The 12,336-nt window shown below is 42.3% G+C and overlaps 1 protein-coding gene across 3 annotated transcripts in view; it reads right to left on the bottom strand.

Annotated features, from left to right (window-relative positions):
- The window catches only part of CDH18 (cadherin 18), a 671,522-nt gene that overhangs the window by 118,343 nt on the left and 540,843 nt on the right, over positions 1-12,336 (bottom strand). For all 3 annotated transcript variants that reach the window (XM_082234344.1, XM_082234342.1, XM_082234343.1), the window contains one exon: positions 2,876-2,995. In XM_082234344.1, the coding sequence (XP_082090470.1) occupies positions 2,876-2,995 (120 nt within the window). The remainder of the gene's footprint in view (positions 1-2,875; positions 2,996-12,336) is intronic.

Consider the following 12,336-nt stretch of genomic DNA (forward strand, 5'->3'; position numbering starts at 1 on the left):
CACTATACAATATGGAAATGTACTTCTCAGAAATGTAATTGCAATATTCTAACACTCATAGAAACAACAATTTTCCAAACACAACTGTGACATTTTAAAAAACTCATTTCAAAAAGATCGCATACAATAGTTTTCCTTAGACTTCACAGAAAACGGAAACATAGCCCCCAAATTTAAGAGGCAGAGTTGGGCCTAAAGAACCCAAGTTGAGAAGCACAAAGATGATACACTGAAGGTGATATACTTTATTGGATTTTTCATAGCACACAGCATAGAAAAGTAACCAGTTTTCAGGAGCACATGAAGAATAAAAGTCACAATAAAATGCAACCAATTTTAGTTCTCTTTCTGAGCACTTCTGCTCAGCATATCCTTTCTGTACATTTTTGTCTATTCACTCATTACCTTCAGTGTCCTCATGTGGGCGTAAAAAAATAGGTCAGGAAGCAATGGGTAAGACCACCTTTGTTTGTCATAAATAATAATAATAATATAAACCAGGAAAGACCCAGTGGCTCCCAAACTGTCCTTAGGAGTGGCTCTTGGTGCTAGGAAATATTAGCAACGTTTATGTTCATTAGCAGTAGCTCTCCAATTACTTGCACAAACAAACAAACAAACACTGAGAAACATCCCCTTCAAATGTTTAAAGGTATCAAGCCCAGGTGTCTATCAACACAGACCTTGAATCCAGCATTCCACAGGAAGAACATTAAAAAACCAGACTATATCTGTTTTTACATCCGAAAAGTGCAAGATCATTCACATTCAGCACAGATGCTTCGGAAACAACCTTATAGATTTAACTCCAATTTCAGCATACGTGGGACAGAACAAGCAGAACAAGAAACAGATCACACCCTAAACATTATGCTGCAGATCATAGGTAATGCTATACAATGCTTTTCCATTACTGTAGATGGCAACAGGTGAACTCTTAGGCCAAGAGAATAAATATTGTCCTTTAGCACCTGTGATATATACAGAATGCTCTATGAGTGGCAAGAGAATTCTCTGTTCATATAAGGGGCAATCTCCAAGCATACTAGGAATATCTCTCTTTATAGAATGAAAGTGGAAGCCCCTATGGATGTAAGGAGTTGGATGTTAATCACTGTGCAGAAAATATATAGGCACAAAAAAGGATACTCTCCAAGAACCAGAAAGCAAACTTCTATGGATAATGCATCAACAACTGAAATATATTCTCCAAATGGATAGAGAATCAACATTTATATTATAACAACACTGCTTAAAATTCAACTAGTTCCAAAGACTTGTTTTCATAAATTCAGTTGACAATAAGCAAGCGATCAAATTCAGAACGTTGCTCAAAAACAATGCTAAAATACGCCACTTTAGACAAACCATGTTTTTTATGAGGCAAATTTTAAACGTAAGAACTTTGTTGTGATGTAAACACTATCTGAGAGGCAGAGGCAAATCGTTAACTGAATAAGAAAAGCCTTCTCTTTCACTCCAGGCTAGAGCCAGAGAAGACATAGACAATACAGTTCTCCAACAGTATGCCAAGTGGCAGTTCAACGGTCACAGTTGCTCTCTGTTGCTAAGGAGATATCAATGTACCTGTGATACTTCTCCATTTATGTACATGCAGAATTATATACAAAGGGTCACTTTATGATTGGTCATTTAATGAATATTCCATTCAAACTTATTGGTCCATCAGAAACCAATTGGTCCATCAGAAAGCAGTTGATTGGCCTTAAGGGAATATAAGGCCAGACACAGCACTGTTTGGTGCAGTCCTTGGTGGACCATGAAGAGATTTAGTGAGGGATTTGAGAAGAACCTAGAGAGAGAATCTGGAGGTGTTGAGTCAACCTGGAAGCTGAAGTCATAGAAGATCTATGAGATAGATGTTGAAGACTCCAGCAGCATTTGAGGAGGAAAGGGAGAAGTGAAGGCCAATGAGACAGCAGGTGTCAGTTGACAGGAGGAAACAATGAGTTCTTGGCCAGATTGAACACGTCTGGTGAAGACATCAGAAATGCCTGGAAGCTGTCTGAGGGAAAGTGAACCTCAAAAAGAGGGAAGAGGTTTTCTAAACAAAGCTGTGGGCAGTGGTGGAGGAAGCCGCTTGAGCGCGTGGGGTGGTGCACACTGTGGGGCCTCCGAAGTCTGCCTTCCTCCTCCCACTCAGCCGCCCTACAGCTGGGGGGGAGGCAGCGGTCAGACCGTTTGGGCAGTGTGGAGCCTGTACACACCCAAGCCACCGTGTCTATCGCAGGAGAGACGTGGTGGCTCTAGCATGCTGCAGGACCCGCAGTGAGTGTCACCTGGCATTTTGTCACCCCCCCCAGTAGTGACACCCAGGGTGGACCGCAGCCACCGCACCCCCTTCCTCCACCCTTGCCTGTGGGTCATCCGAGGAAAATGCGGGAAGGAGAATTGCCTCTGGTTCTTCATGCAGGGATAGGAACCAGAGTAAGTACCTAGATATTTTCTTAAAACAGTAGCACCATTAATGACCATGAAAAAGCTACTTAAAGCAATAGCCACACTAACAAATAACAGTAAGTAACAGTAACTGCAACTGCCTATAGTGCTATTGTGCTCATGTCGTGCATTGAGACTTTCTGTGGCATTAGTTTGACGACTTTCTTTTTAACTGCTTTCGATTTTTCTTCTTAGATTGTTTTTAAGCGGAAGTCTTAACTCTTTTTTTTATTGTATCCATTTTGTGTAAGCCACCTTTCTGTAGTTTTTTAGACAGGCAGGGTATATTTATATTAATAGTGATAATAACGTAACAGCACATATTGTTTATGCCTTTTAACTGAATATGGGGAGGAGAGAACCTCCTAAGATATGCCTGTAGATATGTCACTCACAGTGGAACGGGTGTACTAACCTGTTTTAGGGTCAACAGAGAAATATGGCTGTCCCTGAAGAATACTGTACACGACCCGAGCGCTGTTTCCATAGGTGGGGTCATCAGCATCTGTAGCTGTCACCTGAAGGACTGAGGTACCTATGATATCCAAGAAAACACAATTTAGTTGACATATATCAACATTCCAATGAAAATGCAATATCTGCTTTTTAGCAGCGCCCTTTGTAACATTTTCCACAAGAAAACTAAAGGTAAAGGACGTCTGGCAGTTCAGTCGTGAACAACTCCAGGATTGCGGCACTCATCTTGCTTTACAGGCCGAGGGAGCCGGTGTTTGTCCGCAGACAGTTTTTCCAGGTCATGTGGTCAGCATGACTAAACCGCTTCTGGCGAAACCAGAGCAGCACACAGAAACGCCGTTTACCTTCCCACCGGAGTGGTACCTATTTATCTACTTGCACTTTGATGTGCTTTTTTATATATATAAGATATTTATTGAGATTTTCAAGAAATTACAAAATAAAAAGAAAAAACAAAAAAACAAAATAAAAATAGTTAAAAACAATTCAGTCTTTCCGTTACATATTTTTCATTTGCTTATTTCCCGGACCTCCTCACGCCTCCCTTTTCTGTATTCCAGTTCAAATTGTTAATTCAGCAAATCCCTCCCCTCTTCATTCATCTTAATCTTCAACTTTAAAATATTATAACATTAAATTTTTACCTATTAATAACCATTTTCTCATATTCTCTTATAGCATTACAGCTAAAGACCACTTAGTTTCTATCCAACATCATTCTAACATGCATTAATTTTACAGTATTTCTGTAAATAATCTTTAAACTTTTTCCAATCTTCCACCGACTCTTCTCCCTGGTGCACTTTGATGTGCTTTTGAACTGCTAGGTTGGCAGGAGCTGGGACCAAGAAATGGGAGCTCACCCCATCACGGGGATTCGAACCACCGACCTTCTGATCGGCAAGCCCTAGGCTCAGTGGTTTAGACCACAGTGCCACCTGCATCCCTAAAGACAACTAGATCTTGCCGAATAACTCTCTTTTGTTTAACTACGGGCTTTCTTGATAACAAAGTGCTCAGGAGCTCAACATAGTGGTTTTCGGCCGAAGATTGATATCACAAACCAGGCATAGGCTTCTCATTCGCATCTATGCTCTGTAGGGCTTTGAAAGTGGTGTCCCTTGGAACTTGGTATTCATGTTATGGGCTGTAACTTTGTACCATGACTAGAAGGATCCCAGCTGATATGGGTGGGTTGTGCTTATTGTAAGATACATGCATTAATACTGAAACACACACAATTGTTTCCATACAGAAGCTCTAGAAAAGGTACTTTAGAGAAGCTAAAAAACTTGCATACATCCTGCCGCCCACAGTTAGCTCCCTGTAGTTACTCAAAGAAAGGGCGCTTTTCACATACAAATGACACCTGACTCATAAACTGGAAATTAAAGTGAGGCTGTAATCTTAAGAGTGTTTAAATGAAAGTTAATTCTATCAAAATCAAGAGAAGCTACTTCAGAGAAAGTGTATTTAGGACAGAATAGAAACATCTCATTGTCTGGAGAGGTAATTACATTTCATTTATCAGACTTATTAGTCACTTGTTACCCAAATGTCTCCAAGCAACTTACAGCATATATATACTGTATGTATGTCTCTCTGTGTTCTCTCTCTCTCTCTCTCTCTCTCTCTCTCTCTCTCTCTCTCTCACACACACACACACACACACACATATATGCAGTCCTTCCCCCCCCCTAAAATGTTTAGGGGTACTCTCATTTTGATTCAAGAAAATTAATAATAATAATAATAATAATAATAATAATAATAATAATAATAATAATATATTATTTATACCCCGCCCATCTGGCTGGGCCTCCCCAGACACTCTGGGTGGCTTCCATAGAAACCAAAAATACACTAAAATATCACACGTTAAAAACTTCCCTGAACAGGGCTGCCTTAAGATGTCTTCTGAATGTCAGGTAGTTGTTTATCGCTTTGACATCTCGTGGGAGGGCGTTCCACAGGGCGGGTGCCACTACCGAGAAGGCCCTCTGCCTGGTTCCCTGTAGCTTTGCTTCTCGCAATGAGGGAACCGCCAGAAGGCCCTCGGCGCTGGACCTCAGCTTCCGGGCAGAACGATGGGGGTGGAGACGCTCCTTCAGGTATACTGGACCGAGGCCGTTTAGGGCTTTAAAGGTCAGCACCAACACTTTGAATTGTGCCTGGAAACGTACTGGGAGCCAATGTAGGTCTTTCAAGACCGGTGTTATATGGTCTCGGCGGCCGCCCCCAGTCACCAGTCTAGCTGCCGCATTCTGGATTAGTTGTAGTTTCCGAGTCACCTTCAAAGGTAGCCCCACGTAGAGCGCATTGCAGTAGTCCAAGCGGGAGATAACCAGAGCAAGCACCACTCTGGCGAGACAGTCCACAGGCAGATAGGGTCTCAGCCTACGTACCAGATGGAGCTGGTAAACAGCTGCCCTGGACACAGATTTGACCTGAGGGGAAAATCACCGGGAAAGGAAATGAACCCACCATCGGAGGTGGTAACAATCAAACTGACCAATCACCATGATAGATTCCAACTCCTACTTCACACATTAAAAGCTCACTTCCATCTGAGACTCAGGAAACACTGTGACAGGAAATGAGGCCGCCATTGGGGGTAGCAATGGAACTGACAATTCACCAAGCTAGAGAAGAAACTTAAAAAAAATTAATTTTTTTTAGTTTCTTTTCCCGTTAGATTCACAAAATGTTTAGGGGTATGCAAACCAGTGTGTGTGTGTGTGTGTGTGTGTGTGTATATATATGTGTGTGTGTGTGTGTGTGTATCACACAGAGAGAGATAAAGAAAGAGAGACAGACAGAACAGACAGAGAGAGAAAATGTAATATAAACACTGACAACTGGGAAACACTGGCCTGCGAACAGCCTTTACCAAGGGTGTTATGGGCTTTGAAGACACTTGAACTCAGGACGCAAGGGAGAAATGTGCTAGGAGGAAGGCACGCTTGGCAGATCCACACCGCGATCAGATCCCGCCCAGAAACCAATGTCCCCACTGTGGAAGGACATGTGGATCCAGAATTGGCCTTCACAGTCACTTATGCACTCATTGTTAAAACCGTGTTTATGGAAGACAATCTTACTCTGCTACGAGTGATCGCCAAAGAAGAAGACATATTACCATGGGGGGGGGGGGGAGTTGGGGAAATTATATGATACATTAATGTTTCATATAACTTAACATCCATTAAAAGACTCAAATAATAAAGCAATACTCTGACCCAATAGTTAAAAACATAAACAAAAGTGAACAAAACCTCAACCTCCCTCTGATCCAAAAATCATTCACATTGAACCAACCATTTCCCTCCTTTAACTCCCCACCCCACCAATAAGTTTGGTGTCAATGCCAACAGTTGCAAATCAGTGGTGGTTGAGTCCAGTGTCCTTCAGGGATAGTCTGGGATCTCTCCTCTCCCTTCAGGGGAGAAATATAACAAAGCAAAGCAGGAAGATGGTTACAAAAGTTGTACCTGCTTTGCAGTTGACCTGGCCTGGTTCACACGGAGAAGCTATTTTTAAATGTCTCAACGGAAGCAAGTGAGTGCTGATCAGAGAAATCCAAGATTTTAATATGTAGCTGAGATTGGTCATTACATTGTAAAGCAGGAATAAATTCTCTGTGGCCCTCCAGAAGTTGTTGAACTCACACCACTGTCAGCTTGCAAGGGCAATGGTCAGGAATATGTGAGTTGTAATCCAAAATCTGAAAGCCCACAGGTTCCTCATCCTTGTTGTATGTGTGTGTTCATTAAAGAATTTTCATAATTAACAAGGCTACATACAACGTCTCTGTTTTCAATTCATAGTTACATTCAGTGTGAGACACTGCTGTCATAGACATTGTGAGGTTGTGGGGGAGAGGGGGGTGGGGAGAAAAAAGGGGGCAGTAATTTTTCATTCTTTTGCTTAGTGTATGTGTAGAACTGGCCCTATTGAATATATTCCAAGACAACAACACACACTCACACTACAAAGAACTCATAAACCGCCTTCTCTCAGCAGCCAGGAGCATCACAACTAGACACTGGAGAGACCTGTCAGGAGTAAACATGGACCAGAGTATGGGAAACAGCCCTACTAGAAAACCTAACCAACAAATTGAAACTAATACAAGGACCTGTCTGCCTTCTCTTTTGAGATCATTCCAATTTCTCCCATTGTTTTGGATATATTGTAGTACTCCAATAATTTGGCAAGCCACTCTATTTTTGTTGGTACAGTACCAGACAGGGACTGGAAGGTGTTTAAAAGATACTCGCAAAACTATATCAAAAAATCAGAACTCCTATTAGAATAAACAAGTTTCATTTCAAATATTGGAATACTAAATAAGATGGATAACAATGTCTAATAGAAAAAGAAATATGAAATTAGGTTAAAGGTGTGTGAAAGAAAGTACCGTAAATTTCGCTCCAAAACACGCACTTTTTTGCTCTGAGAAAGTAAGGGAAAATGCCTGTGCGTGTTAAGGAGCGAATGCACGGATCAGAGCCATGGCTGCCGTCAGTCAGGCAAAGCGGGAGCCACTTACACGCTCTACGAGGCTCTCCATTTGCTTTCTTTAAAGCGACCTGGAGCCAGGAAGGAGGGAGGGAAGGAGAGCCATAGCAGCAAAGCCGGCAGCAGCCGCTTACATGGGAGGGAGAGACGCTAGCAAAGGTCTGCACGCTCTCTAAACAGAGCAATGAGGCTGCAGAGAGACGGCAGGAAAGATAAAATTTAAGCAACCAGCAGCAAAATAAAACCAACCTCGAGCTCTGAGCCAGCGCAGTGAAAACCAGGAAGTAAAAAAAAAGGCTGGGGAGGGCATGAGGGAGAGGGGAAAACTTCGCAAATCCCCCGCGTCTCAGCTGATCGGCTGGGATGGAGCAGCTTGTTTTCAGGCAGGATAGATTTGAGCATTGTCTGGGTCCTAGTGCCCCTACCTCTTTTTTGTGCTCCATTCTATTGCTGCTGGTGGCTGCTTATCATTCAGGCTGCAAGGAGGAGCACTTTTACACAGCTAATGGCGAATCAACTGCAATCCAAGTCCTCCTCACTTGCTCAAATCTATTCCGCCTCAAAACAAGGAGCGGAAGGAAAAGGCTGCAAACTGTTAAATGGAAAAAAAACCCAGGCACAGGGCAAATACCTTAAGTATACCTTTAAAGCAACAGTACTCTTTCCCTCCCTCCTCCCCGCGGAAAAGCTCCTTGTCCCTTGAGTTCTTTTCCTTCCCTCCCCACTTAAAACGTGGTTACAAAGCACGGATCCACATGGATCCTCAGGATTTTTGCATTGGGCTACCCCAAACTCACTGTCAGATCACATGTCTGTGGCCACAGCATGAACCATAAAAATCATACATCCACTGTTTCATTTAGAATATTTTTTCCTCGTTTTCCTCCTCTAAAAACTACATGCGTGTTATGGTCAGATGCGTGTTATAGAGCGAAAAATACGGTAATAGAAGTAGAAAGAAATTGCAATTGAGTAGATTGGAAGTCTAACACAAAGGGTAAGGGGTGGTGGATGGTGATGGGAAATATCTGTGGGATTGAGTGTAGGTATGTTGTAGGTATGTTGTATGTATGTAGGTATGTTGTATGAAATGTATGTTTGTATGTGCATTAATGTTGAATTATTTTAACAATAAAAAAATATTTTTTAAAAAAGAAACCAACACAAGGACAAACAAAAGAGGATGCCTTTACCCCATTGTGGTTCACCTTTTTTACATATACAATCGTACCTTGGAAGACGAACGGAAACCATTCCAGAACTCCATTCGACTTCCAAAACTTTCGGAAACCAAAGCGTGGCTTCTGATTGGCTGCAGGAAGCTCCTGAAGCCAATCGGAAGGCCCGTCGGACGTTCGGCTTCCAAAAATAGTCCACAAACCGGAACAGTCACTTCCAAATTTGCGGTGTTCGGGAGCCAAAACGTTTGAAAACTAAACTGTTCAAAAACCAAGGTATGGCTTTACAACCCAACAAGACAACAGCATAAACTCATCCCTCTTGTAAAATCATTACAGTTCTAAGCACCTTTTATTTGGGAGCAGTAGGTTGAAGTAAGTGTGGAATCGACACCTGATCCTGCTGTGCTCCCTTGCTGAACATCAGCTTCTCTGCTTTCCTGAACATATTGTCACTGGGCAGTTTCTTAGCCCTTCTAAGGAAGAAGAATTTTGAGCCTCATGGCAGGGATAGTAGGGACTGAACACAACTGCCCAAATGCATCTGGAAAGTTTCCCCTGAAATCCTCTGAAAGATTTCACACATCTCTAATATTTGGTAGCCTTGTGGTACATCTTTTAAAATCAGTTCTTTTCTCCCTGTATGCACAGAGGCTTAAATTATTCAGTGTACAATTAACACTCCAAATTAATCCCCTATGTGCTTTTTAGAAACTGAAGATTGGGTAATATGAACTCCATACTTAATTTTTAGAAAAGAGAGGCCAGAGGCTGAAGGCTAAAGGCTCCATCAGAGGGCTGATGACTGTTTTGGAGCTAAACGTGAAATGCAAGCAAACTTTGTCCATGGCAAGGTATCTGTGGATTGACTGGGATTAAAATGAGTATGAGAAGACTCCCTGGAAAAGACCCTGATGTTGGGAAAGATTGAGGGCACAAGGAGAAGGGGATGACAGAGGGCAAGATGTTTGGACAGTGTTCTCGAAGCTACGAACATGAGTTTGACCAAATTGCAGGTGGTAATGGAAGACAGGAGTGCCTGGCGTGCTCTGGTCCATGGGGTCATGAAGAGTCAGACACGACTAAAGGACTCAACAACAACAACAACAAATCTTCTACACTGCTCTTTACTACTAACTGATATTGGCATGGTGGTATTATTCCTGTGTAAGAGTCTCAGTTTGTACAGAAAGTGGTTAATGGACCCAAAATGGGTGCTTAAGTAAAAGGCGAAAGATTTATACGATCTGAAGAGAAACCAGAGTAAGGAGAGGACTTCCGGTCGGCGCCAGCATTAATGGCGGTCCTCTTTCCGAGCTCCGGAGGAGGACTGCTCTGCGAGTTCGGGTCTGACCCGCTACGGCAAGCGGGGGACCCCTAAAATCACAGGCGCGGAAGCCTGTGAACAAGGAGACTCGGTGGGCACCAGAAGCGCCCCCCTTTACTGCGAAAGAGCCTTTTTAAAGGCTCCGGAACGGCATCGGGAGAGCGCGGTGCTGAGAGTCGTTACCCAGCCCGTAGGGTGAAGACGCGTCGCCACTGACGGAGAGCGCCGATTCCTTCCTGTAAATTTTGGACTGAAAAACTCATGAGTAAGATCGTCAATTTGGAACTAAAGATTTGAATCTGAAATTAGACTGAAAACGGGGAAGGTAAAAATTAAGGAAGTCTGCCTTCCCTTGACTGCATGACAGCTAAAGCAACGGAATTTTAAAGCTGCATCCGCAGGAAGTAACTTAAAACTGTTTAAGCCTGACATTGAACATAGATTCCCCTCTAGCAAGCAGGGCAGAGGGGAGGAAAAAGGGACATTAGAAACCTGCATGAACAATTTGAAGGGAAAAAAGAAAAAGTCTTCTGCTGTCTTAATCCACTGAAACGGACTGCCAAATGTACTAGGTCACTGAACTGTTTCTAGGAACTTGTGGGAAAGTTACATGGTTGAAGTTTTGCTTGATACAAAGTTTTGGGACTCTATTGCTACAGTATATTGGAGTGTGTTGAAAGTGTATCTAAGGGAAAAAGTGCTGCAGTTTATATATTCAAGCCTCCTGATATATTTGCTTTTAACTTCTTTGCCTCCTCCATTTGGACATTTTGTTCTGCTCCCCCTAGAGGGCTGAAAGTACTATTTGCATTGGTTTAAGACAGTGGGATTTTCCATCAGGGAATTGTTTCTGTGGGAACGTCCTTGGGACATGAGTGGCCCGGCAGAAGAGATAACTACCAGAGCTAAGGCAAAACAGCAACAACTGCAACAAAAGAAAAGAGGCTCAATTTCTGGTCTAACCCCTACAGGAGCAGCTGGGCAGGAAAAAGTGACAGCTGCCTCCATGGAGTCAGTGATACAGGCACTACTTAAGATAAATCAATCCTTGGAGACTTTGACAAAGCAGAGTACAGAAAATTCACAAAAATTAACAGAGCTAACAGCAAGATTGGACTTGAACACGAAAAGTGTGACATCCAATACAGAATCTATAAATAAACTGATTGAAGAAAACTCTGCAACACGTAAAATCGCAGAGGATGCCAGAAATATTGCCGGAGAGACACAGGAGAAGCTAGAACCGATTGCAAAGAAGGTATATGAGCATGATGCGACCCTGTCTTTGTTGGAACTACAGAGAAAGGAGAGAAATTTGAAATTAAGATTAATTCCCAAGAGTGAAGGAGACAGCCTTGTGGAGTACCTGACACAAGCATTTGCTGATTTTTGGCAGGAGGATTTGGAGGAGGAAGAATTTAAGATAATAACAGCATTTAGATTGGGCAGGAGACAGAACAGAAAGACTCCGAGGGACTGTCTGATTACTCTCAGATCTACCGAAGAAAGAGACAAAATACTAAAACTACACTACCGAAAGGCCTTGGAAATTGAAAATTCACCTATACAAATCTTTAAAGACATCCCTAAATATATCTTGGAGGTGAGAACCTTCTATAAGGATTTGGTCTACCTGCTGAAGAAGAACAACATCCGCTTTAGGTGGGAGTTTCCACAAGGACTGTCCTTTAACTACAAGGGAAAGAAGGTGAAAATAAAGACAATCCAAGACAAAGAGAGGTTCCTGGAGAGAAACAACGAGGACTTACAGAAGGGAACGGTGGACCCACTTCTAGAACAAAGGAGAACATTGGATATTTTGAATTTATCGTTTGGACTAAAACCATTGCCATCTGAGGAAGAGCAACAACTCGGGGCAGTAGGAGGGGTAATAGAGAAACAATAAGATGGCCCTGCAACTCCTTAGCTGGAACTGCAATGGGCTGAACATGCCCTTGAAGAGACGACAGGTGTTTCATATTTTGAAAAAAGAACAATTGGACTTGATTTGCCTACAAGAAACTCATGTAACCAGAGTACACAGGAAACTACTTATAAATAAGAGATTAGGACAAGAATTTATCTCATCAGACAAAGTCAAGAAAAGAGGAGTTGTGATTTACGTAAAAGAGAAATGGATCCCAAAAATGATGTTTAAAGATGAACAAGGAAGATATTTAGCAGTTGAAATACAAGTACAAGGAGAAAAATTCTTAATAGTTGGAGTTTATGCACCAAATGAAGGCAAGGTGGATTTTTTTAAGAAACTTCACAAAACTCTGATGGACTATTTGGATTACAATGTAATAATTATGGGAGACATGAATGGTGTGGTCTCTACTAACATGGATAAGGCACAAAGACTGACAATCT

This window comes from Podarcis vaucheri (genome assembly GCF_965113315.1).
Source record: "Podarcis vaucheri genome assembly, chromosome: 8".
Taxonomy (NCBI): Eukaryota; Metazoa; Chordata; class Lepidosauria; order Squamata; family Lacertidae; genus Podarcis; species Podarcis vaucheri.